The sequence below is a fragment of the Chondrus crispus genome, genomic scaffold (assembly GCF_000350225.1).
Source record: "Chondrus crispus Stackhouse genomic scaffold, scaffold_138, whole genome shotgun sequence".
Classification (NCBI taxonomy): Eukaryota; Rhodophyta; class Florideophyceae; order Gigartinales; family Gigartinaceae; genus Chondrus; species Chondrus crispus.
In genome coordinates, this window is record NW_005179009.1 from 42,229 (window position 1) to 70,052 (window position 27,824).

At 53.2% G+C, this 27,824-nt stretch overlaps 6 protein-coding genes; 3 read left to right on the top strand and 3 right to left on the bottom strand.

The window, feature by feature from the left end:
* Positions 1 to 712: 712 nt before the first annotated feature.
* CHC_T00008316001 (Sulfate adenylyltransferase, SAT) lies at positions 713 to 2,269 on the top strand. Its single transcript, XM_005713554.1, has one exon. It carries the CDS (start codon positions 713 to 715, stop codon positions 2,267 to 2,269), a length of 1,557 nt encoding a protein of 518 aa, XP_005713611.1.
* Positions 2,270 to 2,529: 260 nt separating this feature from the next.
* CHC_T00002404001 (hypothetical protein) lies at positions 2,530 to 4,446 on the bottom strand. The gene has a single exon (XM_005713555.1). The coding sequence runs from the start codon at positions 4,444 to 4,446 to the stop codon at positions 2,530 to 2,532; it is 1,917 nt and encodes a 638-aa protein (XP_005713612.1).
* Positions 4,447 to 5,139: 693 nt separating this feature from the next.
* On the top strand, positions 5,140 to 5,859 carry CHC_T00009331001 (Translation initiation factor IF3, mitochondrial). The gene has a single exon (XM_005713556.1). The coding sequence runs from the start codon at positions 5,140 to 5,142 to the stop codon at positions 5,857 to 5,859; it is 720 nt and encodes a 239-aa protein (XP_005713613.1).
* Positions 5,860 to 5,931: 72 nt separating this feature from the next.
* CHC_T00002405001 (hypothetical protein) lies at positions 5,932 to 6,838 on the bottom strand. XM_005713557.1 is given in 2 exon segments: positions 5,932 to 6,034; positions 6,035 to 6,838. The coding sequence occupies 1 exon segment, from the start codon at positions 6,836 to 6,838 to the stop codon at positions 6,035 to 6,037; it is 804 nt and encodes a 267-aa protein (XP_005713614.1). The 3' UTR covers positions 5,932 to 6,034.
* An 82-nt stretch (positions 6,839 to 6,920) lies between these two features.
* On the top strand, positions 6,921 to 8,353 carry CHC_T00002406001 (hypothetical protein). XM_005713558.1 is given in 2 exon segments: positions 6,921 to 7,217; positions 7,218 to 8,353. The coding sequence occupies 1 exon segment, from the start codon at positions 6,921 to 6,923 to the stop codon at positions 7,215 to 7,217; it is 297 nt and encodes a 98-aa protein (XP_005713615.1). The 3' UTR covers positions 7,218 to 8,353.
* Positions 8,354 to 8,444: 91 nt separating this feature from the next.
* On the bottom strand, positions 8,445 to 9,362 carry CHC_T00008821001 (naphthoate synthase). The gene has a single exon (XM_005713559.1). It carries the CDS (start codon positions 9,360 to 9,362, stop codon positions 8,445 to 8,447), a length of 918 nt encoding a protein of 305 aa, XP_005713616.1.
* Positions 9,363 to 27,824: the final 18,462 nt, after the last annotated feature.

The following is a 27,824-nucleotide window of genomic DNA, read 5'->3' on the forward strand; positions in this document are numbered from 1 at the left end:
CAGTCGCTGGAGGTTACTTGGATGTCACATGAATGGATCCATGCGTCTAATGTGGTGGCAAGATTTTGTCCTGTGGTCCTCTGATTTGGGCGGGACAGCTCCCGGTCAACATTGAGGCGGGAAATTCAAATATGGAGGCGAAAACGGTTTTCGCTCAAAGCTTTCGGAGATATAGGCCAAGCGAATTTGCCGTATTTATCATAAGTTGAAGTTCACAATAATAATAATAATAAATCTGGCTAGAATAATATCACTGGTTAAGAATTACTGTGCCCGACGATATACTCCGATGGACGATCCCCCAGATCCGTATGTGTCCACGACATTTGTCGCCAGTAGTGCGCGCGACTTCGGAGTGCCTTAAACACAGGAAAGTGTCCATTCCAGCAGAACTTGAAAAAATTCTGAAGACATTCGCTCCTGCCCTCCCCCTGGTGAATAGGGTTGCACCAAGCAGAAGCAAGTGTGAGCCCTGTACGGAGGAAGCCTTACCACAACAAAAGTCCATGAGCAAGTCTCATGCCTGCACACGAGTCCGCTCTCGCCAACAACCCTCGATATGATAACCCGCACAGCGCGAGTAATGAGTCCATGATGCATGTGCTCCAGCCAGGATCCAATCGCCATCTCGCACTCCTCCCTCACCACCAATGCATAATTCCCAAGTGGCACCCGCTCGACCCGGTAGAGATTTACCTCACCCTCCATGCAGATGCTCATCCATCTCACCGGCACTAAGCATTGGCCTTCCCACCGGCCGCAAACATTGCGCCATCCCACATCCGTTTCCGCCGCGAGGATCTCCTGCATCTCCTCATATAAATCCCTCCTTGCTTCGTCACCTGCCCTGCCCCATCGCTCTGCCGTCGTCGTCAGCATCAACACCCACTCCATCATGACTGTCCCCGCCTTCACTGCTCCAGCCCCGGGCCTGCTCTCGGCCACCGCCCGCCCCACCCTGAGTCTCTCGCCGTCCTCCAGCGCCTTCCGCGGCGCCCCCCTCGCCCGCGTTTCCCCCCGCCTGCCCGCCCACGTCGCTCCCCGCGCGCAAGTGCGCGCCACAGCCGTCTCGCAAGTCGCTGTCGATGACCTTGTCGAGCTGCTTGTTCCGGAGTCGCAGCGCCCCGCCAAGCACACTGAAGCCGAAGGCCTGCCCTCCGTCGCTGTATCCGACATCGATATGCAGTGGATCCACGTCTTGTCTGAGGGCTGGGCCTCTCCACTGCGCGGCTTCATGAGGGAGCAGGAGTATCTGCAGTGCCTGCATTTCAACAGTCTGCGCCAGCCGGATGGCTCCGTTGCCAATATGTCAGTCCCGATTGCGCTCGCCATCAACGATGAGCAGAAGAAGGAACTCGACGGGAAGAATGCCTTCGCCCTCAAGAGCCCGGAGGGAAAAGTTGTCGCTATTTTGAGAAACTTTGAGATCTACGAACACAACAAGGAGGAGAGGTGCGCTAGGACCTTCGGTCTCACGGATGAGAGGCATCCGTATGCCGAGATCATTTACAACAGCGGTGACTATCTTGTTGGTGGTGATCTCGAAGTTTTGGAGCCCATCAAGTACGGTGACGGGTTGGACGAGTTCCGTCTCTCGCCAAGACAGCTGCGTGAGGAGTACAAGAATCGCAACGCCGACGCAGTCTTCGTCTTCCAACTGCGCAACCCAATCCACAACGGGCACGCTCTGCTCATGACTTCGTGCCGCGAGGAGCTTATCTCACGCGGCTTTAAGAACCCCATCCTCCTTGTGCATCAGATCGGTGGCAAGGTCAAGGGGGACGATATCCCGCTCGAGGTCCGTATCGCTCAGAACAAGCGCGTTCTCGCCGAGGGAGTACTCGATCCCAAGTCTACCTTGCTCGGCATCTTCCCGAGCCCTATGTTGTATGCCGGCCCCACAGAAGTGCAGTGGCACGCCAAGGCTCGCATGAACGCTGGTTGCCAGTACTATATTGTTGGACGTGACCCTGCAGGAATGAAGCATCCCAATGGCGAACGTGACATGTTTGATCCGTGGCACGGGAAGAGTGTCCTCAGCATGGCCCCTGGTCTGGAAAAACTCGAAATTTTGCCCTTCAGGGTTGCCGCGTATGACAAGACTACCAGCAAGATGTCCTTCTTCGACCCGTCCCGCCTTGACGACTTCGAGTTTATCTCGGGTACCAAGATGCGAAAGTTTGCAGCCGCAGGAGATACCCCTCCTGACGGCTTCATGGCTCCCACGGCCTGGAAGGTCCTTGTTGACTACTATGCCAGCAAGAAGTAAAAAACTCGAAGTGGTCAAGCCCCTGCACTAACCGTGTTGTTTTTCATCGAAATATACTCGCTTTGTCCACAGTACAGCTCTACTCTGTTATAGTTCTGTCTCCGTTTCAGTGCGCTTAGTTCTGACGAAAGCGAGCTCTTTCACATTAATTACTCTTCTTACCATTGCTGCCAGTTTTATTTGTGTGTGTGTGTGTGTTTGTGTACAGTCATTAATTGTCATCGCATATGGAATTCCTGCTAGCTTTTCAGTTTGCTGCTCTAGTGCTGTGCCTTAGTTGTTACCTCGCTTTCACATACCAAGCTCGACGAGAATCCGAGCACCAAAGCGACAAACACATGCAGTGCTATTATATAGAAGAACACGATAAGACGTGATGTCCTCGTGCTCAGTGCCTTCTGCCCTGCTCGAAGCGTCAGCCTCTCGGGTGCTGACATCTCGCTCATCCGTTTGTGCCGTTCCCGTCTGTTGAAGATCGTGTACGGATTTACCATGTCTTCGTACATGGACCGATACTTGCCGAGGAAGTTGCCTGTCCCGTCTTCCTCATCCCCACCGCTGGGAGAGGGTTCTATCGTTACTGTGGCCGCCCCTGATGCTAAAGATCCGTTTGATTGCTTGTAAGATTGCACAAACCGAATCTTTTCATACAGACGAACGTTGTCGCTCTTCAGAGAGTCGAGGTCGCTAGTTAGCTTTTCAATCCGCTCCAAGAGCTTCCTATTGTCTTCTTCAAGCTCCATCAGTCGCGCTCGGAATCTGTCTCGTTGTCCCGCGACGATATCAAGCATGGACGGCTCCTCCCGAATGATGTTCTGCAGACCCTCAGCCTGATGCTTCTCGCCCCAATCCCACGAGCTATCCGCATCTTTCTCTTCCTGCTTTAATGCTTCGAGACTCACTGCCGGGTTCAGATCACCAATGCTAGCCGCAGCCGCTCTCCGTTTTAAGGAATGTACGCCCGCATGATCGCCAGTCATTGCATTGATACCTTCCTCAAGCTTAGAAATCAATGACTTTTGGTCACCAACCTGCTCCTCGAATGACCGTACCATTGCAAGCAGTTCAGTAACTCGTGAATCTCGATCGCCAAGTTCAACTCGTAATCGTGTTAGTCGGCCCTCAAGACTCTTCACTTTGCCAAGCAATCGCTTCTCCAGTGTGTCGCCCACTTTTGGAGTGATACTGTCTTCAGTATCTCCCTCTGCCCCACCGGTATCACCTGCATCCCGCTCGTTTTCCAAAAGCTGGAAGGACTGCAACGTCTCAAACTGTCTACTCATAGTCTCGTACTGCTCCACGGTAGGGAGTTTTTCTAAAGTCCCCCGCAATTCCAAAAGCTCGGTGTCCTTTGATGCGATTGATGCCGAAAGCGTCGCAAATTCGTTGCTCTTCTCCTGGTCCTTCCCGCCGAGGACCTCCTCAAGAGCTGTGACTTGGTCTTTCAGTTGTGAAACCTCCACATCCCTGGCTGCAAGTTCGGCCGAAAGTGCGGATCTTCCAACTGCATCGCTCGCCCCCGCTCCATCGCCCCCTTCTTCGCCGCTGACGTTGAGCTTCTCAAGCTCGATACATCTTCTCCGCCAGGTCTTCACTTCCGCTCGCGTGCGCTCGATGTCTTCCATCGCCATCTCGTTAACGCTTGCTCTTGTACTCTTCACACTTTCAAGTTGAGAGTGCGCTTCGTTAAGTTGGCGTTGCAGGTCATCGACGTCAGTCTGCACTCTCCTCGCGTTTTCATTTCCCAATCGAATCTGGTGAAGAAGCTCCTGCTCGCGCATCTCGTACGCCTCAATAGTCTTTTGCTGCGCGGACACCCACTGGGCCTGTTTCTGCTCAACTTTTGCTCGTGCCTCGCCCTCAACTCGGTCATTGACGCCATTCAACTGAGCCTCGAGATCCTCAATTCTTTTCTCATACCTGCTCGCCGCTGCCGTTCGTTCCACCAAGCCCCCCCTCTCGTCTTTAAGCACGCGCATCTCCTCCCTCAAATCTGATATGGTTTGCATTTGCTTCGCCGAACGCTCTAGTTCCTCGACAGGATCCGGAGCGTCTTCCAACGCCCTGTACAGAGCGAGAAACGAGCCCTCAGCCGCCTTTGCTCTGTTTGTCAATGTATCGATCTCGCTCTGATACAACCTGAGCAATGAGCCAACGTCTTTACTTTGGACGGGCATTCCCTCCGACAGTGACTTCTTAAAGGTTTTTGTCGCCAACGCGAGCCGCTTCCTTGTGGCGGCGCTGGCTTCCTGTCTATCTGCGATGTTGAGACCTTGCGTATCCATATCGCCTCGCCTGCCATTCAGGTCGAACGCCTTCCAAACGTCAAGCGGGGTCTGCGGACGTTGCTGTTCGGCCGAAGCATCGGACGGGCCGGCCTGAGACGAGGCGGCTGCCGCAGCCGGTGCACTATCCGGGGCGCTCATGGCAGCGGTTCGCGGGGAGACCGTTCTTCCCAAACTCGCGAGCGGGCGAGGAGTCGTGGTAGTAGCACGCTGGCAAGAGCGCAGCGAAAGGGAAAAAGACCGTGCAGGAAGCTAGTAGATATCGTCCATCGCTGGTCGGACTACTACTGTGTGAACTTTGCAACGGGATTTAGAGGTCAGCTCTGCACTGGTAGCTGTCAGCTTAGGGCTGGGAGTGTATGATACAAGATTGATAAAGTTGGGATCCGTGATCTGATCCTATGCAGACCATTGGACGATTCCCAAAGATCGAGAACACGCATCCAAGGCATCGGGATAGCACACCATCCAAACTCACCTTCCTTCACTTCCCCCCTTTGCATGCATAAACACAACTTTCCTCCTTCGCTCACCAAGCGATTTTCAGAGAGCTAACTCTCAGTCCGCTTTGCGGACACTTTCAAGATGCTCTGCGTCATACGCGCCCTGCGGCGCGTGCAGGCATCTCCTGCCGTCCTACGGCATCTGGCGCAGCAATCGAGCGGTCCGGCACGCCTAAACGGGGACCTTCTGCGCCTTCATGACGTGCGCCTAATCTCCGAAGCCGGAGAAGATCGCGGCGTGATGCCCTCTCGCAAAGCGCTCTCGGAGGCGCGCGGGCTGGGCCGGGATCTAATGGAAGTGAACGGTCACGCCAAGCCCCCGGTAGTGCGCATTGTAGATTACACCGCGCTACAGTCGGCACGCGCCAAAAAAAGCTACGACGCGCGGAAAAGAGGCAAGGAGAACCGGAAAATGGAGCGTAAGGAAGGGGCCCTGAAACAGGTGAGGTTGTCGCCGTCAACGGACACCCACGATATGCAGATCAAGATGCGGAGGGCGCGCGAGTTCTTGTGTGACGGGTATCGCGTGAGGGTATACATGCAATTTAGAAGGGGGCAAGGGAGGCTGCAGGAAGATGCCAAGGCAGCGTTGGTCGCAGCGGCCGAGAGACTAGAGGAGGTGGGTACGGTAATGGGTGTACCCCAAGGGAAGGAGGTGGCGGATATGTTCAAGGTGGAAAAGGAAGACGAGGAGGCAATGGGAGTGACCGTGAAAAAGAAGCCTTTAGAAATATTGATTCAGCCCCTATCGAGAAAGAAAAGGGAGTTGTTGAATAAAGCGGGTGTGGAAGCAGATGCGTAGAGAGGAAGACGGCTGCCACATTACATGCAGTAAATGCAACGCAGGAAAATAGGTGGCATCGATCAAGAAATATGAACAGCACCAAGATATATTTATAATAGGTCGTTAGAGTCAGTGGTAGGCCCACGCACCACACGCTCTCCTAATGGTGAAGTGGATATCGCATCTTCCAGGATCACAAGAGCTTCTTCGATTTAAAAAAAGTCTTGATGTGGGAGATCTGCAATGTAGCCACCGCCACGAGAATGATGTACGACACAACCGACAGAATAAGCAATCTCCCCCCCGTAGCCTCTGTCCTTGCAACAAGACGTCGCTCCCTCTGCTGCAAGGCGATAAGATCAGCGGCCAATCCCGTCATTATGCGCTCCATCAGCTGCATGCGTTTCGCCACGGCCACGACCCCCACTTCGTTGGCGGGCACGTCCTCCACTGTAGTCCCCCCTTCGATCTGGGGATCAATAGCAAACTGCACGGCCCTCTTCACGCCTGGACGGTGCACAGCATCGTCAAAGGTGAGCAGTAAGCAGGCGGAGAAGGTTGTGGGGGCGTCGAAGTCCTCTTCGTCGTACCCGTAGGCATCTTCGCGACCCGCGGCGCCGCCGTACGGGACTTTAAAGGAAAACTTTGAGCCCGTATCCTTATTCCCGCGGACGGCCTCAAAGACCGTACGGGCGGTTGAGTCGCGGATAGTGAGGGCGAGGCGGGCCTCGCCGACGCCGTTGAGGACGGAGACGGAGCCGCGGATGGGGATGGAGTGCGAGGCGGAAAAGGTGAAGCAGCGCTTCTCGCGGTCCTCTAAGTGGAAGCGCAAAGCGCGGGCGGAGAGGACGTGAAGCGCGAGGAGGACGATGACGAGGTTAGAAAGCGAGAGGTGGGGCCGAACCATGCTTTTGGATAGCCGGATAGCCGGGTGTAGAAGAGAAGGTGGAGAGAGGAGAAGTGGGTCGAGAGGGTTGGGGGTTGGAGCCAAGCACATCAAAGCAAGGCATGGAGCGTGACTTGCTGTAGCGTGTGCACGTGGGGTGGCGTCCAACGGTGGGTGGCCACGTGGCGGATAGATGTGTGAATTATGTCTTTTTGAAATCGTTGCGTTGCCGCCCCTGCAAGCGCTCCACCTCATCCCAGCGCGATCCCGCGTATTGTCCTTTTACTGTATGTTTCTTCTCCGGCCGGAATTTTTTCGTTGCTCCGCGCTGCGCTCCGCCCCGCCAAACTTATTCCGACTATCCTTCTCACATCCCAACCAACACCAACAACCAACGCCCGCCACCCATCCCGACCCCACCTCCCACGACTCCCGCCCTCTACTATATTTCCGTGCTGGTCACCTCGAGACCTGGTCCAGCACGGTCTGAAGCACTCGCTTCGCCACGGTTGACTGCCCCTAGCCACCTAACGGATAATAATTCACGCATACGCCCCTCTGTCAAATTAAGCTGCGCCCACGCACATCGCCATGACGCCAGACAAAGGCTCCAAGGCCCGCGGCATCCTCGATCGCCTCTCCGCGTTGGAGGAGTCGCAGGACGTCATGATCAACAAGCTGCAGTCCAGCCACGCAACCGAGATGGCCGCCCTACGGGAAAAGCTCGCCGCAGCGGAGCGACGTCGCAGCGAAGCGCAGGAGGCGGCAGCCGCCGCAGAGATCGACCAGCCGCCATTCCTCATGCAGGTCGACATGCAGGGCGTCGAAGCCGCGGTCTACGCTGCCTCGCTGGCGGAGCAGGAGTCTGCCCAAGCCCTGGAAGAGGCCCGCGACGTCGCCGAGAAGGCCCGTCTGGCCGCGGGTGGCATCCCACAGGCGATTCGTGAGGCCACCAAGGAGGGAGACCTTGGCTATGGCGCTGACAGTGAGTACATTGTCAAGAAGGTGAGCGTGAATTTGGATGATGTGGAAAGAGTCGTCGGGAGTAGTAACTTGGTCAGCGTGTGTCGCGCGTTTGGGCGCCCGGATTCAAAGTATGGCAACGAAGTGTATTGTGCCGTCGTCCCGAGGAGGAACGTCCGTGTGTCCGAACCGATGCTCGTTATTCACGCCCAGAAGCATCTGCCGACGGCCATGGTGCCCAAGAGGTTCTTCTTCTTGGAGGACCTGCCCTCGGGGATTACGCGTAGAGCGCTCGCGGATACTGAAATTGGCAACGAGCTCGGTAAGAAGCCCGCCTTGCTTGAGAATTGATTTTTTTACCGCTGCGCCTGAGTGCCGACCCACGTCCGTCCGCTTGTTTTCGACGATACAAGTCCGTATTATTACGTTTCCATATTATGCTCTGCTTTGCTCGTCCCTTCACTCGTCGCGGGACGCTAATGGGTATTGTACTGGGATAAAGATTCACGCCGGCTGGCGTGTCGCTCTGTCGTCCTTCGAGAGAGACGCATGCCGTTCTGCGAGGTCGATCTCGCGCTTGTCCGTTTCGTTACCCGCGATCGAGTAGACGAGTTTCACGAGCTGCAAGAAACACAAAAATAAATAAACCACCAACCACACTAACTGAATTGCAAATATTACTTAGGTCAACAACTTACATATTACATTCCTACTCTGAACGTCTTTGAAGAAGTTTGGAAAAATACTATACACCTCACAGCTTCGCTCTTCTTCGCGTCTCCTCTTCCACAACACCAGCTGTCATAACTGTTGGCGGCGTCGGTCTCAATGTTTCCTGTACATACGGTACAAACTGCGGCTTTCTCTTTTCCAAAAACGCCTTCTTCCCCTCCTTACCCTCTTCGCTCTGATAAAACATACGCGTCGCCTCTCCTGCTAGCTGACTCAAGCCTGCATGACCATCGCCATCCGCGTTCATAGCGGCCTTAATACATGCAATCGCAGTGGGACTCTTTTCCAAAACCTGTCTCGCCCACTTGACGGTCTCCACTTCCAACTCCTCGAGCGGCACGACGGTATTAACCAGCCCCATCGCCCTGGCCTCCTCCGCCGAGTACTGCCTACACAAAAACCAGATCTCCCTCGCTTTTTTCTGTCCCACGATCCTGGCCAAGTACGAACTCCCATACCCGCCATCAAAGCTGCCGACCTTGGGCCCGGTCTGGCCGAAGACGGCATTCTCCGCTGCGACAGTCAGGTCGCAAACGAGGTGGAGAATATGGCCACCGCCCACTGCGTACCCCGCCACCATGGCGATGACGACCTTGGGTAGGCGGCGCATCATGATGTGCAAGTCGAGAACGGCGAGGCGGGGGATGCCGTCGTGGCCCACGTAGCCGCCGTGCCCACGCGCAGACTGATCACCGCCCGAGCAAAAGGCGAGCGTGCCTTCGCCCGTGAGGATGACCAGACGGATTGACGGCGTGTCGCGCGCATGCATGAGGGCGTGCTCGAGCTCGCGCAGAGTCTGGGGTCGGAAGGCGTTACGCACGGACGGCCGGCAGATGGTCATTTTGGCAATGCCGTCCGCAGTTCGCTCATAGCGGATGTCGGTGAGGGCGGGGAGAGCGCGGAGGGGGATGGGATGCCAGATGCAGCCCGGACGGATCATCTTGGGGGATGAGGGGAATGACAAAACCAAGGAGCATAGCAGAGCGAAAGTAGCGAAGGGACGGTGAGGTGGTAATAAGAAAGGAAAAGGTGGTTCGAATCCGCCACCATCTGCGAGGGGTCACACGGGGAGCGAGAGATTTGGGGTTTTGGGATCGGTCAGAGCATCTCCGCTGAAAAAAAAATTGGGGTTTGGTCAAAAAAATTTGAGAAAATTTCTTACGTGCCCCTTTTAGTTGGGAATTTTTGTCACGTGCCCCTTTCTTGACCTCACTCCCGAACGATTTTCCGGTAGAGGTTACACAGTGTCTGGGGCTTCGCAAGTCGTAATGTAGTGCCCAACTTGACCACAAGCAGAGCAACGCGACTTTCGTTGAGGCGCTGCGACCCCCTGATTCCGCCGTTTCTTCGGCCGACCTGCCTGACTTAGAACTCTCCACGCGCTCATCTGTCTGGCAATAGGCAGAATCTGCAAATCCACGTTAATGTTTACTTGAGAGGCAAGGGCAGCAGCAGCAACATACTGGCGTTCAAGTGTTGCATGATGAAAAACAGTCTATGCCCACTTTGTGTAAAGATGATTCCAGTGTGCAGCCTCTGGGACGTTGGCCTGCTGCTCGCGTAGCTTATCAAACACTAGCACACGTCTAGGGGCCTGCGCTTTCGTTTCCCATTTATTGCGTCGCAGGAGTGAGCGAGATTGAGTTTTCCCACTCTCCACAAGCCGTTGTTTGCCCTGCGGTCTGGTTGAGCGTTGACAATGTATGAGCACTCCTGAGAGGGGCACTTTATACGCAGGCGCCCAGGGTCTGACTTTTTTACCTTGTGAGATCGGCCCACGGTGGCGCACATAGCTAAGGATTCCATCAAGATGCTGTGCTTGTCAGGGAACGTATACGTTTTGATCATCGCTTCCCAGAATGAAGCTGGCGCTTTCCCTGAGGTTCATCCCCGAATGTGGCTATCTGTTGGGTTTGACCAGTTGAGCTACGACGTATCTTCTGGGTGCGCAGTATGTGCGCAAGGGCTACAAGGATACCAGGGGCATTTGGGAACGGAATGTGAGGCGACGGGTACAAAGTCCAGTGAATCGAAGGACTGCACAAGCACGTAAGGCTCTGCGTCCATCCAAAACCGACGACAGCAAAGAGTTGAGACACAGGGAGGACGTCTTGGTAGGGCGGCTCGACACCGTTCCTGTGAAAGAAACGAAGACGATGGCAGTATACGCTTCATCGGTGGTCACGAAATTGAGCCACGCTAGCTAGTTTAGTGCACGAGTTGGTACGGCTTGGAGCTTGAGAGGTTCATTTGCGCACTACTTAACATCCATCACATTCGAGACGCTTGTTTGTATCCAAGGTATCGCGGACGAACTGCTCCCTGATAACTTTTTTCTCACTAAACGACAGAGTCACGCGCTTTTCTGTAGTGCAATGTGCCTGTCAGGCCGGAACCAGGGTCCAACGGTCCAGCAACAACACAACCAACAAGAGCTGCCGACGGCACAGCCCTACAGAGCATCCGATTCTCTCTTTCCCTTTCAGTGGGTTTGCGTCCCACAGTAGCTCAAATCCCTGATATGGGGGGCCAAAGGAAGATGCCCGGCCCGGGACGAATGGTGGTAGAGTCTTGTACAAGCAGCTACTTGGCAAGTTCGGGGCGGTGATTACAAAGCCGGTCCCGATGGGTCGTAAAGCCAATGCTCGCTGAGCGCCTGGTACACCTTATACCCTTGATAAAGTCTTCGTCGGGGGCTTCGAAACGCATCCCGACCGGAATCAGCAAACACGTGGCAGCGCTACACCTCCGTACTGCCCGATGGCAAAGTACCAACACCGGAACGGTCGCAACCTGTATCCAATAGAACCAACACTGTCCTGTATACACAACAGGACCTTCGAGGGAGACGTCGTCGCAACAGCCTCCGTCGGGGGACGTAAACAAGTAGCAGCGCTACACTCACGGGTCGCCAGATGGCTAAGACACCTACACCGGTCCGGTTGCAACCAAAGCCGATGGCACCAACAACAAACAAAAGAACCAACACAAGAGCCCGATGACTCCAGTCGTCACAATGCAGATCTCAATCAGGCACTGTGAAACCAACACAAGACAAGGGAATAGAAATAGAGATAGAAATAGAAATGGATAGGTGAAATAAAGGAAAACGAAAGGGAACCCCCGAGCGCAAAGGATAACGTAATCTGTGGTAAAAGGGAGCGTCTTGGGAAAGACGGACTTCGACCAAGGCGATATTCAACTCTGGCAACTCGGGTTACCTTTACTGACTTGGTCGTCAGAGGGTTAAGGTATATATCGCCCCACCGGAGCCACTACAGTAGCTCTCGGCGCTAAATCCTAGATCTAATCTAATCCTAGATCTAATCTAATGTTAGATAACTAATATGCAACTAATTGAAATTAATAATTAAAATAATAAAGTGAAATAATTTTCATGTCATCCCCCCAATTTGTCATACCCCTCAATTCCTTTTCTTTTCACCCCCTCACGGTGTAGTCGATTATTGCACTACATATCTCCCTTCCGAGCGCTCTTGTACGCCGCTCCGCCATCGTATAATCTCCTCGCCGTTTCTCTCATAACCCTACACCGCCGTGTCCGGTAATCGGTGATAGTGCAAGAGCAAGACGGGCCTCATGTTTCCTTCATCCCCGAGCCATTCGAGTGGTGGTTTCAAACGCAAGCGCTACGGCGTGGGCTTTTCTTTCACTTCCCACGACCCTCTAGGTCTTCCTTCCATCACTCGATTACCCCCTGATTTTTTCACTTTGACTCATGCGCCCCATCACTGCTGTCGCTTTCTCTCATCGCCAATTTTCCTCCTCTTTTCCTCATGCGCCCCATCACTGCGTTCGCACCTTCTCCTTTCCACTTTCCTCCTCTTTGCAACCCCTTCGAAGACATCATCGGATACCTGCTACTTCTGTTGATTCGTAGTCCATGTAAACACGTAATTGCTGGGACGAACCAGTTCCCTGACAGGGAGTCTGTCCTTCTGCGAATCTCCAAACCAGTGAGCTACCTCGATCGACTTCTGTACCGACCACCCCGGGCCTGCATACACCAGTGTCGCATGTCTCCTCCACGTCGGGGAATAGGCGGCGCCCCCTCCTCAGTCTGTTTTGCACTTGTAGGTGGTCTTCATACTCGAGATCCTTTTTGCGAGTTTCACGAATGCGATCACGACTCGACCCACTTTTTCTTCCCCCCCCCCCCCCCCCCCCCTTTTTTTGCTTCGACGGCATCAATAAATTTCCTCGTTGAGGTCCGGCGGCGAGGGGTAAACGCTCCCTTAGGGAAAAAACTTCGTCATCGCTTTGGGGTAATAAATGATTCTTACAACCGGTGGTGACTCGTCCGGGGTTCTTTCGCTAGCAGCGAACTGTCTGACATTTTGGTTTCTCTGCTTGGGCTCGTTGACGGTGTCACTCCTCACAACCCTCCTGACCTTCTGCGCTCCTTACAAGCCGTTAGCCCTTTCCAAATTCTCCGTCCTTGCGGCGGACTGTGGGTCCCACTGCAGCACTCGTCGTCGACGTATGATGTGGGGTTGGCGTCGTGTCGCAGAGTCGTAGTTCATCCAAAAAGAAAAAGATATATGGAACGGGCAAAGGAGAGGATTTTTCCAAAGAAAACGAAAAATAACACGAGCGTGGTCAAAAGGAAGAGAGAGGGGCTCTCCCTCGTCGTTGTAGCTGGTCCCACTGTGGCAAAAGCAATAGGTGGGGGATGCGAAGCTCTTGACTCTGTTATGAATAATATGGTCACAAGTTTCCTCCGTAGATGGAGGGGGTTGTATGAGACGACTTCTTCGAAGGTGAGCTCAAATTCTTCATTCCCAGCTTGATCCTCCCCGCACGCCGATTTCTCATCGTTTGGGCTGAGGAAACATCCCCTCTTTCGATCTCCTCACGCGTGGATCAATCCAGCGGCTGCTCCACCCGGATCGGGTGTCGTTTTCGTGATTGATGAACCCGCGTCGCGAGTCTCCAACGACCTCCTTCTACTCTCGCATCACTTACACGCCACATAGCATTCCTTCGACACTCCTTGACATTTTTTCACAGCGATCGCGACGTACATCTCTCAGGCTCTCCTGTAGCTTTGTATTGACAGTAGTCGACAATCATCGTTTCGACCAGGTACTCGGTCTCCTTCCTCGCTACTGGCGCACGCGGATGACGAGCGGGGGGAACAACGTCGAAGGTGACGTCACCGTACAGGGGAATCAGAAACTCCCTCTGAGGGGGTTCCCTCCAAACATTTCACTTTTAGGCGGGTGCTGCTCCGGATGGTTTGTGGTGTCCCTTGCTGTACATACAAAAAAAACATAGCAGCGTCGAGGAATCGACAAAAGCTAATTAGGAAGGGTCTCCCCTCGAGTTGACCTTCAAAAGTGTTGGTCCAGTCTCCGGGGTGTGACCCGTGTGTCGCACGTCCGTTCATAACACGGTAGGAGAATTTCCTCGTCAGGCCGTCGGGGAGCCCGAGTATTCGTGGATCGCGTTAGAGCTTCTTACGTCGCCATTCCCCTTTTTTCTCTCTTCTCGATTACCCTCCTCTTTTGTCTTTGCTAATCCTGAGGGACTTGCAGATCGGGGTACATCGTACCGGTACACTGCGCCACGTCGTGTCGTCGACATCACAAACTAAAAAAATAAAAGCAAAAACAAAACAGAGATTGAAACAGAGCCCGACTACACAACTGAAAAACAATCGGTTGACCTTCTTGATGACGGCGTCGACCATATTTTCGTCATCGACGTAGAGAAAAGAAAAGCAAATGATTCACTCACTCCGTGCAGTATAGGTCCGCTTGCGTTAACTCACGCACGTTTCCCAGACGTTCGTGCGACTGAACGACCGACGGCCGTCTCCCTGGCATGTACCTCGATCATGCGATTCTCAATGAGTGACTTGCAGAGCGGCGTCCGCTGTACGGAGTCATGCTCCTGTCTTCACATCACAAATGAATAAAAGGAGGCAGAACAAAATAGAAACTGAAGGGATTGAAACACCCTAGGAAACAAACGACGGTCCGTCATGAGTCAGGGGGCGAGTCTCTTGCGCGCAGGGTACATGGGAAAGGAGTGAGGTCGATCAGTGTTGACCGGGCGACGGCTGCAACCTCGGTCAGCAGCCATCTTCGTAACTCCGGATCTGTAGTTGACAGTAATTCTTCTCCGCTCGACGAGCGTTAGTCCGTCGTTTTGTGGGGTGTAGTTAGCGTCCTGCCCGGGTGACCGGGCTTGAGTACGGATAGACTTCGGTGTTTGTATCGTCGGCTGTGGCCGGCGACCACAAATCTGCGGCAACTCCGTTGGTTTCTTGATCTGAATTAAAATTTCGCGTCATCCCCTGTATCTCACTTCTGCTCGCGCACCACTTGTCCTTTGTCCACTCGTGAACAAACCTCAAAAAACACGTTCCTTTCAAATTATTACAAGCGGGTGTGGATCCCTGATCCAAGCGTTCCATCGCGTGTGCCTCACTGCAACGCGTGATCATACGTAATTTGCGCAATGCCTCATCCAAGGATACAATTTTACTCCAATTCCTCGAAAACGCGTTGCGCGTCAGTGCTATTATGGGACGCGTTGCAAAAAAATGACTGCCAGTTTCCTCACGCTCTCATGTCTTCTATCTTCAACCGTCGCGGTCCGCCGCTTCTTCAAACTTCTGACTTCTTTGCTGGCTCTCCTCTGCATTCTTTCTTGACAACAGCTATCCAAGTACCGCGTGCGCGACTTGCGCCGGCAGGAGCAACCGTTTCCTTCGGAAATACGTGACTGCTGTGCTACGAGGTAACTGCTCAATGGGCTCGCACGTCGCGTCCTCAGTGGTATACCCATACCATCTCAATTTGAGAATTAGTTTCTCCTTGTCGTAGCCGTGGTCCACGATCTTGTCGATCACATACTCCTGACTCTCGGTTCCTTCTTCCTGCGTGTCCAACTGTCGTTCCCCCTTCGGTAGAACCAGCGACTCATCCTCATCCTGCTCTTCCGAACCTCCTACATCTCTTGTAGATCGGGCGGGATGCCCGCAGCTTCCTGATTTATCAACGGTCCGTCATCCGTCCTTTCCTTTGCTTGCGCGGCGGGTTCTTCTGGTCCCCTACCTCGATTTATGAACTGTAGCGCTTGTCGTAGCCCGATTATCGGCGTGTGGTCCATGGGACTAGGGGCTAATTCGACTCTATCTCGCGACACGCGCTCTTCTTGGTCGCCTATTACAATGAGGACCGTATTCTCAGTTGACTTCTTCACTTGATACGGACCCGTAGCCACTTGTGCCAACTTATGTTTCGGCTCGGTGGCCGTGCCTTGCGCTTTCCGAATGAATACGTATGATCCTGAAGGGATGTCATACCTCAGTTTGTGAAACCGTGCGTCAAAGTTTCGCTTGTAGCGCGCTTGCTCTTTCCGCAAGCTTTTATCAGCGCCTTTCATCAGGCTTTCCAACCACGACTGCCATTTCAGGTAGTACGCTCGATTCGAGCTAAATCCTTCCAAACTTGGCTGTGCTTGTAACGCAATGCTTCTCGGCGCCCGAGCTAACACCAGCTCGAAGGGCGCGATGTTCGTAATTCGATGAACTTGCGTGTTGTATGCGAACGTCACAGCGTCGCTAAATAGGTCCCAGTCCTTGGGATGCTCTCCAACATATTTTCGCAACGCGGAAGTCAGCGTGCCGTTAAACCTCTCGACTTGGCCGTTGGGTTGCCGGTGGTACGTAGTCGTGAACACATTGCGTATGCCGAGAATTCGGCAGACGTTCTGAAAGAATCGGGTCGTGAACTGTGTTCAATTGTCGGAAAGCAGCTTGACCGGCGGTCCGTACACGAATACCCAATGGTGAACGAGGGCTTGTGCGATGTGCGCAGCTGAGATCTTCTTCAACGGTACGGTTCGTACCAGTTTGGAGTATCGGTCGCTGATCACGAGAATATACCGATTTCTTCGTTTAGTTGTAATTAGCTCGCCGAGTATGTCGATGGCGACAAACTCCAGCGGAGCTTTGGGCGTGAACAGCTTCATTTCCTTCGTGTTTCCTCTAAACTTCACCCTTTCCCACGCACATGCGGCGCAATTCTTCGCGACTGCGTAGCAGTCTAGGGCCATCGTAGGCCAGTAAAAATATCTTTTCAATGTCTTGTAAAGTTTCCTGCCTCCAGGATATCATGCCAATTTTGGGTAATGGCTTAACCCAAGGACGCAGTCCTTTAATGATTGTGGTATTACCACTTGTACGAACTCTGCGGCAGTACGGCATAGAGTTCCTTCGAGTACCTCGGTCTCCGTTGTGAACGTGCGCGTTTTTCCCGCGTCCATTTCTTCTTTGATGCGGTTGCAGAAGGGGTCGACGGCTTGGCAAGCGCGAGCAATGCTCGCGAATAAGCTCCTCCGGAGTGACAGCTTGGAAGTGATCGAGGCGATCAGAGGTGGGCCCCTCCTGAAGAACGAGGATGTCGTCGAGCCGTTCAAAATCTTCTTCGTCGTCTTCTGTAGCGCCGTCCGGTTCGGCCATAAAGCATGGGATTTCGTCGTCGATTTCGTCGACGGATTCCCCTGCTGTCCGTAATCTTGACAGGGCATCAGCTTGGCTGTTAGCCTTGCCCTCCTTGTACTTGATTTCGAAATCAAATTCCGAGAGGCGGAGCCTCCATCGGATTAATCTCCTGCTGGGGTCGGTTACGTTCATCAACCACCTCAATGAGGCATGGTCGGTATGCACAATGAAGTGCTCGCCATATACATATGGTCTTAGAGTCTGTACGGCCCAAATTACCGCTAGACATTCTTTTTCTGATACAGAATAGTTTCTCTCCGCTGCGGCTAACGTTCTTGAAAACAACCCGATGGGTTTACGTTGCGCATCCGGATGCGTTTGAAATAATGCAGCGCCGATTTGATAGTCGATTGCATCGGTGTCTACCGAGTATGGTAGGTCTTTCTTCGGCAGCGCCAACACCGGTGGCGCCAAGATAGCGTCTTTGAGCTTATGAAAAGCTTTTTCGCATGGTTCGTCGAATCCTTTCAACTAGAACGGTTGTCCTTTCTTCAGTAGTTGGTTTAGAGGATGCGCAATTTTCGCGTAATGAGGAACGAACCTGCGGTAGACATTGCAAAGTCCTTGGAAGCTTCTGAGCTGCGTCTGCGTTTGAGGGTACCTCACTTGTTCCAATGCGGCGGTTCGCGCGGCGTCCACTTCGACCGCACCTGGCCAAACGACGTGGCCCAGGTACTTGATCTTTTCGACGAAAAATTCGCACTTGCGAAGCTTGAGCTTCACACCTGCCTTCTCCAATACAGACAGTATTTCGTCAACGTGGACGACGTGCTCCTCCCAGGATTTCCTGAAGATGATGATATCATATAGATGTACCAGACAGCATTTCCAACGGAACGGAGAGAGCAGGATATCCATGGCTCTCTGGAACGTCGCTGGCGCGTTGGTATGCCCGAAGGGCATTCTTGAGAATCGGTACAAACCTAAGTTACACGAAAATGCGGTTTTGTCGCGGTCGCTTTCGGGAATTGGCATCTGCCAGTACCCGGAGATGGCGTCTAACGCGGAGAAAATCTTGGTGTCACCAAGCGAGTCTAAACACTCATCCATGCGCGGCAGCGGGTACGTGTCCTTCACCGTCACTGCATTCAATCTTCCATAATCGACGCAGAAGCGCATTGAACCGTCCGGTTTCGGCACCAGCAACACGGGCGAAGCCCATTCTGACTGTGCCGGCTCAATTACTCCTGCCTCTAACATCTTCTGTACTTCTGCATCTTCTTTCTCGCGGGCCTTAGGCCCGGCCCGATACGGGGCTTGCGCAATTGGTCTTGTGTCCGGGACCAAGTCAATTCGGTGGACCGTGGTGTTAATTTCACCAAGGGTCCCATCCCACATGCGGGAATATTTCTTAAGCATCCGACGGAATCGCTCGCGTAGCCGGTCCGGGACGTGGCTCAGGTCGAGTTCATCCACCTCCGGCGGTGGAGGCTCGATCCGTCGTTCCGGCTTCGCAGTTGCCGACGCGGAGAGCACATCCAACCGTTCTTCTTGCGGATCTTCCGGGTCTTGCTCTGATGATAAAAATTTAACGTCGCCCGTAGGCGACGGAGTAGAATTCGGAACTCCTTCCTTGGTTATCTCTTGTACTCCAATTACCTCACCAATGGTGGTTTTGGTTGCAAACGCGGCTCTCGGATGCGGTAGAAGTTCGGCCACCACCTGGCCTTTTTGTAGGCTGACAGGGTACTTTCTAAAATTCGCAACGAGCAAACGGTATGGCATGTCCGGCTCAACCTGAACGACACCATTCGTGCTCACTAAGCCGTGTTTTTGATATAGCGTTGAGTACGGCTCGACTACGACTAAACCAGTCCTTTTCGAGGTGCATTCGACCACGCGTTGCGTCCCTGGCTCAATAGTCGTGGCCCTTGCCACCTTCACTCTGGGGGAAATTCGTTCTCCTTTTTTCTCTTCCTGGTGCTCTCCTGAGACCAGAGTCTTCTTTCCCTTTCTCGGCGAGAACTTCCTTATAATCGGAACCTCCGAGAAATCTGCCAACTACACAGTCTTCTTACGAGGATAGATTGCTTCCACAAACCGATCACAGTAGTCCGCACCTAGAATTAGGGGGACTGCGAGTTTTCCGCAAACTATTAATTCGGCTGTGGCCACGAAACGTCCAAGTCTCACAGGCATTTTGAGTGTACCTAGAGTTCGGAGGGGCCTATTATTCGCATCGCTGATGTCTTGGGTCGGTCCGAAAGACACAAGAGTTTCCATTCCTGCGGGAAGCTCGGATCTCCGGATGAGATTAGGTCCCACGCCGGTGTCCAACACGGACAGTACACGGTAATCAATCCGACCGTTGGTCCAATATCCGCGAAGACTCTGTAGTCTTTCCTGGCAAGGACTAAAATCTCCTCGAGACATTCCCCGCGCTTGACCCTGTACCAAGGGCGTCGGACTTGCTCCAGCGGATCGTCCTTGCCTCTTCGCAGAATCTTCTTCACCCTAATGGGTCCTTTCGGTTTCTCGACGATTCCAACTGTCTTCTCGTCGTTGACTGCCTTCTTCGCTAAAAGCGGGGAACGGGACTGGGTCCCGGACATGGTTCGCCGGACACATGTCTTTCCTTTCGAATTATTTGAGATCCCCCCCTTAGTTTTCCTGTCGCTGCGGATTTCTTCTCCAGTCCGACGACGGCCCCGCGGCCGGCCTTCCTGATGTTCCGTTCTAACCTTCGGCAGAGGCACTCGGTGTGCTCGCCGTCTGCGATTCGAACCATTGTTTTACCTTCAGGTAGCTTGTCGACGGAATTCCCAACCTCTCCATCGGGGAGAGCGCCTCGTAGTTCTTCAGAACTCGGTGCATCTCTCGGAACGAGAGCAAACACGTAGGCGATCCGTGCCCCTTCTCGTAGCAATGGTAGCATACGAGACCATGCTTCTTCGGAATGTACGGCGACCTTGGCTGTCCTCGGGCCGTCGTCCGGCCGGTCCAGCCCGGTCTTCTGAAAGCCGTACCCTTGTCTTCCTTCGTAATTCTTGGCGCTGGCGTGTGTCCGCGCTTCGAAACGATAACAAGGGATCCGTGGCCTCTGTATACGAGTCCGTCGTACACGTGGGCGTCTGTAGCGTAGACATCCCACTAGCCCTGTGCTCCTCGTCTCCATATTCCTCTGAGGGGTCATAAAAATCGCCCTCGGCGACCAATGCTCCTGCGTATCCATTTTCTTCCTGATCAACAGTACTAGGTCCTCTGGACGCCGACAGTGAGTCGGCCAAGTGGACAGCGCCGCGGGTTTTTCGCGTGGGGTGCGAAGGATTCTGCTTCCCCCTGTAGTAGAACGCGAAACGTGGTCACGTGCTAAAACAAGGGTCGTTGGTGAGATCGTGTACTACGTAGCTAGGGGAAAGTGGTAGAGGCTTTCGGGCGACTGTATAACCCGGGTGTGCTTGCGAACCACGGAGACTAGAAGCGAACGACGCGGTGCTCTCGACCCAGCGGGGCTAACAAACGGCCAGCGAACCGTGCGCGCGAGCCGGGAGGCAACACGCGACGTGGTCACGAGAGTCGTAGGGCGCGAGCGAGGAGAACGAGAGAGCGTGAACGAGAAGAAGTTAGTTAGTACCGCGCAAATCCAAGAACGAGAGTGGCGTCCTTGGTCCTTTGTTGCTTGTCCCCAAACCCACCCGGCGCAAGCGCCAACGACACTATATACTGTACGAGATCGCGGTCGAGATGTAACGGCTAGAGCTCACGAGGTCGCGTCATAATACACACGTGTACAAGCGCGGTAGTAGGTCCACGCGTGCGCGTGTCCAAAGCGAGCAAGGCTGGTGTAAATGGGCTTGGTACTGTACGTCGGGTACTTGAGTTATCTAGATACACGTGTACACGAGTAGCGCGAAAAGGGTACTACAGCGGCCCGGGTTTATACCACACCCCCCATCCTTAGCGTCGCTGGCGCTTGGATGGTGACTCTTCTAGTCTTCCTCTTCTTGGCGCGGCTCGCCGAGCCATGCGCCTTCGCGTAATTAACTATTCTCAAAACGAATCGTCCCGATGGTCTTGTCGGTATTGAGATACCATCGTCTTGATACTCGAATCGAGTCCTTCAATAAACATCGTCATTTGTTCTTCCATCGAATATACGTTTCCACATCGATTGCTCGCGTCTGTCAAACGGATATAAAACTCCATCTCGTCTTCAGGCGGTAGCTGCTGTACTTCTCGTAAAGCGAGTACGGCTTGGCGGATTGCCTCATCGGTGGCGGTGCTTCGCAATAGCCACTGTACGGCCTCCGGCCAGACGGATATTTTTCCATGGTGGGACCCCGCTGTTTGTGACACCGACGTGTACTGTCTCAGGGCCATTCCGCTGAGAAACTCCGGTAGCAAGCGGATCGCTTGGCCTTCGTTCATCTCCTGGGTGTCGAATTCTTGGAATATCTTAGCTAAAAAGTCTAGAACTAATACGCCATCATCTCCTGTGAACGTATTGTCTCTCTTCACCTTTGGTGGTATGTCTCTTCTGATCTTTCGCACGGCGGTCCGCCGCTTCCTCGACAAATGTGTCTGCGGGTTCTGCAGGCGGTACGTCCTGCACCAAAGCAACTTCTTGAAGAGGTGGTTGGTCGGATTGAATTCCTCCAACTCCTCCCATCGCGGTCCGCGCCGCGTCGCGATTTCTTCTGGCTCCGCTTCCTTGTCTCTCCACAAAGTGGACGAAGTGACTCCGCCTCTTTTGGAGCTCTCCTTATTTGACGAAATGGCATTCCCTTCTTTCGATCTTCGGTCGGAATTTCTTGAATGGTTCGACAAGCCGTCGCCACCATTTCCTTCTGAAACATTCGACTCCGAATTTGAGTCGCAATTTTCGCGGTCGTCACTACAGTGACTTTTCTTCTTCTTTCGGCCTTTGGCCGACCTGGGGCTCTTCCACTTGGAGTTCCAGATCCGGACTGACTTGTCCTTCTTTGTTGGACTGTCGACGTCTTCTCTGTCGGAGAGCGGTTCCGCGTCCAAACATGGTTCGCTCCGGCCCGCAGCTTGCTCAAGGTCCTTGAGTCGCCGCGAAGCGCGGTAGAACCGGTCGTCGATGCTGTCCCTTGTCTTGGCCAGCGTTTCCAGGGCCTGATTCGCGTCTCGCCGCGCTTCTTTCGCGGCGAGCTTTAGCGAACTCAGCACTTCCGGATCTCGGCCCGGGGAGGCATCGGTGCTTAAATTCTCAACGAGAACCACACGGGCTGTCTCTTCAAACGCAGCGTGGAACTCGGATTTTAGCAACTCCTGTTGCTTCTGAAAAATGCCCAGATGTTCGTCGAACTTGCTCTTCGTCTCCTGACGAATTTCCTGGCTCAAGTTCTCGAACTTCTCTTCCAGGCCATTTTTCTCAACGGCTGTCCCCGAAGGGGACTCTTCTGCAACTGGATCAGTAGCCAAATTTCCTTGGCTTCGTGTACGAGGTCCTCGCGGAATCCTCGACTCTTGAGCTGATCCAGCTCTTCTGACCCCAGGACCGACGTCCTTGGGTTGGCTTCATGCCATGGTCAGCTCTTAATAAACGAGACCTATCGAACTAATTTACCTATTTCCGACTTCTGATTTCAGTTCCAGATTCTAGGTGGGGAGACCACTTATGTAGTGCAATGTGCCTGTCAGGCCGGAGCCAGGGTCCAACGGTCCAGCAACAACACAACCAACAAACAACAACCAACAAGAGTAGTCGACGGCACAGCCCTACGGAGTGTCCGATTCTCCCTTTCTCTCTAAGTGGGTTTGCGGCCCACAGTAGCTCAAGTCCCAGATAGGGGGGGCAAAAGGAAGATGCCCGGCCCGGGACGAATGGTGGGAGAGTTTTGTATGTGGCATAATTGCCAACGACTACTGTATACATTAGATTTGCAATTAGATCTAGATCTCGCTGTAAGGTACGGACCTTACAGCGTGCGCGCGCGCTTATCTTAAAGCGCGCCCGCCCGCACACGTGTACGACCCGTGTGCTGTCAGCCCGATGGCTGACAGTATTACAGTGCTGGACAACCCGCACTGGTATAGTAGCACGGTACTGTAATATAGTATGATAACTTCGATCTGTATATTAAATAGAAGGAAGGGCGCCGGCGGAGAGAGGACCAAGGTAGCTTGGACACGATCCACGACCGTGGGGCAACCCTCCAGCTTACTCTAACTAGCGCGACACCTTCGCGTGCCTTTTAGTTAGGGATCGGCACGGGTCGGGTTGCGCGACACGCGACCAAGCCGGGATCCGCCTCCGCCCGTCAGGGCTGGTACGTCACCCAGCGCTGCTCCGGGGCGTCGAGGCGTCGATCCGCTCGTGCGTGCGCGCGACCTACCCCGACCCGCTCTACCACACTGCTACCGGGCCCGTACCCGGTTCCGTGAGCAGGAGGAGTCCCCCGTCTTCCGCAGATCAAGGGTCACCGTCGGACTGTTAGCTACACCCCTCCGCCGCTGGGGGTGTTTATGCTACATTGCACAGGCAGCTGCTCGGCGAGTTCGGGGCGGTGATTAAAAAGCCGGTCCCGATGGGTCGTAAAGCCAATGCTCGCGGAGCGCCTGGTACACCTTATACCCTTGATAAGGTCTTCGTCGGGGGCGTCGCAACGCAGCCCGACCGAAATTAGCAAACACGTAGCAGCGCTACACCTCCGTACTGCCCGATGGCAAAGTACCAACACCGGAACGGTCGCAACTTGTATCCGATGGAACCGACACTGTCCTGTATACACAACAGGACCTTCGAGGGAGACGTCGTCGCAACAGCCTCCGTCGGGGGACGTAAACAAGTAGCAGCGCTACACTCACGGGTCGCCAGATGGCTAAGACACCTACACCGGTCCGGTTGCAACCAAAGCCGATAGCACCAACAACAAACAAAAGAACCAACACAAGAGCCCGATGACTCCAGTCGTCACAATGCAGATCTCAATCAGGCACTGTGAAACCAACACAAGACAAGGGAATAGAAATAGAGATAGAAATAGAAATGGATAGGTGAAATAAAGGAAAACGAAAGGGAACCCCCGAGCGCAAAGGATAACGTAATCTGTGGTAAAAGGGAGCGTCTTGGGAAAGACGGACTTCGACCAAGGCGATATTCAACTCTGGCAACTCGGGTTACCTTTACTGACTTGGTCGTCAGAGGGTTAAGGTATATATAGCCCCGCCGGAGCCACTACAGTAGCTCTCGGCGCTAAATCCTAGATCTAATCTAATGTTAAATAACTAATATGCAACTAATTGAAATTAATAATTAAAATAATAAAGTGAAATAATTTTCATGTCATCCCCCCAATTTGTCATACCCCTCAATTCCTTTTCTTTTCATCCCCTCACGGTGTAGTCGATTATTGCACTACAGGTGAGAACGTTCAGCATGGAGACCGAGGAACTCGAAGGAACTCTATGCCGTACCGCGGCGGAGTTTGTACAAGTGGTGATACCACAATCGTTAAGGGACCGCGTCCTAGGGTTGAGCTACTACGCAAAATTTGTAGGCCACCCGGGAGGCAGGAAACTTTACAAGACATTGAAAAGATATTTTTACTCGCCTACGATGGCCCTAGACTGCTACGCAGCCGCGAAGAATTGCGCCGCATGTGCGTGGGAAAGGGTGAAGTTTAGAGGAAACACGAAGGAAATGAAGCTGTTCACGCCCAAAGCTCCGCTGGAGTTTGTCGCCATCGACATACTCGGCGAGCTAATTACAACTAAACGAAGAAATCGGTATATTCTCGTGATCAGCGACCGATACTCCAAACTGGTACGAACCGTACCGTTGAAGAAGATCTCAGCTGGGCACATCGAACAAGCCTTCGTTCACCATTGGGTATTCGTGTACGGACCGCCGGTCAAGCTGCTTTCCGACAATGGAACACAGTTCACGACCCGATTCTTTCAGAACGTCTGCCGAATTCTCGGCATACGCAATGTGTTCACGACTACGTACCACCGGCAACCCAACGGCCAAATCGAGAGGTTTAACGGCACGCTGACTTCCGCGTTGCGAAAATATGTTGGAGAGCATCCCAAGGACTGGGACCTATTTAGCGACGCTGTGACGTTCGCATACAACACGCAAGTTCATCGAATTACGAACATCGCGCCCTTCGAGCTGGTGTTAGCTCGGGCGCCGAGAAGCATTGCGTTACAAGCACAGCCAAGTTTGGAAGGATTTAGCTCGAATCGAGCGTACTACCTGAAATGGCAGTCGTGGTTGGAAAGCCTGATGAAAGGCGCTGATAAAAGCTTGCGGAAAGAGCAAGCGCGCTACAAGCGAAACTTTGACGCACGGTTCCACAAACTGAGGTATGACATCCCTTCAGAATCATACGTATTCCTTCGAAAGGATCAAGGCACGGCCATCGAGCCGAAACATAAGTTGGCACAAGTGGCCACGGGACCGTATTCAGTTAAGAAATCAGATAAGAACACGGTTGTCATCGCCATAGGCGACCAAGAAGAGCGCGTGTCGCGAGATAGAGTCGAATTAGCCCCTAGTCCCATGGACTACATGCCCATATCAGGCCTAAGACAAGCTCTACAGTTCTTCAGCGGACGCGAGGGAAATCAAGAACGCGACGCGATGGAGAGTGAGGACGGTCCTCCCACGCGAACGCAAATGTTAGAAGACGAGGAAGATGTTGTCAGTCGAAACCCGTCAGCGAAGATACGGCAAGACCACCGGAGGACAAGTAATTCAGAAGAGTTGTATGAGCCGCTGGCTCTTCGGAAGGGGCAAGGACAGTTTGACACGCACGAAGAAGGATCTGAGAGCCAGGAGTATGTGATCGACGATATCGTGGACCACGGCTACGACGAGGAGAAATTAATTCTCAAAGTGAGATGGTATGGGTATACCCTCGAGGACGCAACGTGGGAGCCCATCGAGCAGTTGCCCCGCAGCGCGGCTGTTGCTTATTTCCGAAGGAAAAGATTGTCCTTGCCCGCGCAGATCGCGCAAGCTCAATCAGGATAGTTGTAGTCAAGAAGTCCACATGCCAGCCTCCGTGCGGCAGTCCGCACTGGGGAGAGTGGGCCGACCCGAGGGTGACGGAAAAGGAAACGATGAGATGGAAAGAGTCAGGTGAGGGGCCCTCCGGTCCCCCACAGACAAGTAGAGCGACGCGTGCCGCAATTTCAGGAATTGATAATTTTTATTGTAGTCCAAAGATAAGGTACTACGCTGTCCAGGAGTGAGCAGAAGTCGCCAAGGTCACGGGAAGTGACGTTCGGACCGGCGATCCACTCCTGACAAAAAGGGCGAAGTACGAAAGAGAATGGGAAAGTACTGTACAGTACTCGGAAGAGGAGATTCACGACGATTGTTGTATAGCCAAAGTGGAACACAGAACAGCATCGGGAATTTTTAATTGGAATCTAGGAAGACACTGTGTGCTGAGGGGGAGACACACGAGGCGCTGGGTACTTAGGGAAATTGCGAATTGCACACATGAGTCCGTACCAAATATCCATTCGAACTCACGAACGAGTGAAGGAGGAGCGCGATCGTCCCATGCGGGAAGTCGAAAAAGGGATCGACGTGAGCCGTCTACAGTGCTCACAAGCCAGAGGAGAGAGACGCTATTGCGTGCAGTGAGACCGCGTGTGGAGGAAGCCCAGCCTAACTGAGGGGATATCGAGAAGGCCGTCGGTAGCGGCAGACACTGACCCTCCGTGTTTTTTTGCACGCGCGCAACGCACTTACAGATCACCGACGATCAGCTACTTGATCTTCGCTTTGTTATTCTTCATTTTGTTTGTCTTTTTTATTTTTGTCTGTTAATGTCAAGGAAACGACCCCGCACAGCGGAGGTCGATCAGCGAGTCCAAAACGCTCAAAGCAAGGAGTTATTGCTGGGGCCCTACCCGGTAGCGAACGACGCCGAAGCTCACACACGTCAGCAGCTCTGGGGCGATATACTTACCAGTTGGCTGCTATGACCTTACTTGCCTTTTTGTCTTTCTTATGTTTGTTTGTTTTTTTCTGTTTCAGTTATTTTCTGTGAAGCTTAGCAGGAAGGTGAAATCAGCCTATCTGAGGCAATAAAAAATCTCCGCAAATATTTTGGTCCGGGCCAGCAAAAAATGTGTCATAAATATAGCAACGCTTGCTGATTTCATGTTGCGATTTTGCACATTTTTTACCAATGACGCCATTGGCTAGAAAGCAGCATAGTTATGGCACAGTGGCTCTATCTGGCCCGTGTCGGTAGATGACTGGCTGGAGCTGCACACGGAGTAGGTCTTGCAGGGCCAAACTTTGTTACATTGAGGTAATGATGAGACGGTGATCATCGCTGCATCTGCGCAGCCACCGACGACTATGTTTTGCTGCTCCAGGGCAATGACAATATGTGTCCATTGGCAGCCCCAATGAAGCACTAGACGTAATGCCGCGACCTACTCTCAGTCAATGAAATGTTAGTCCAGTGCCTTTCTTGCAAAGGTGATGTCACCCCGCTGGTCCAGAAACGGTCCCGTCCCGAAGGATGAAACTGATTGCGGTTCTAGCGGCGTTCACATCACATTTATTTGTAGCAACCAAAGAGTATTGTTACGGTTACATACACTACATCTACTCCGTCCAAATACCGAAATACCGCAGCAGTGGTTCATTGCGCTTCCGTTAAGTACAATAATGATCGCCAAAGAACATAACAGGAGAGATCAGTTACGGCCACAGTACGTCATGATGGTGGATTAGAATTCTGAGAGACCAAGGAGGATGTACTGATGGCTTACTTGATCCTGAGTTAGACGACGGGCGGGTTGACCTGCAGTGAGACAAGGAACGCTGTGAGGATTAGTCAGAACAGCTCTTCGACACTTTCAATGTGTTAGAGAGTGTGCGAACGGACATTAAAGCATTGTAGCTAATCGCAAAACGGTATTGAC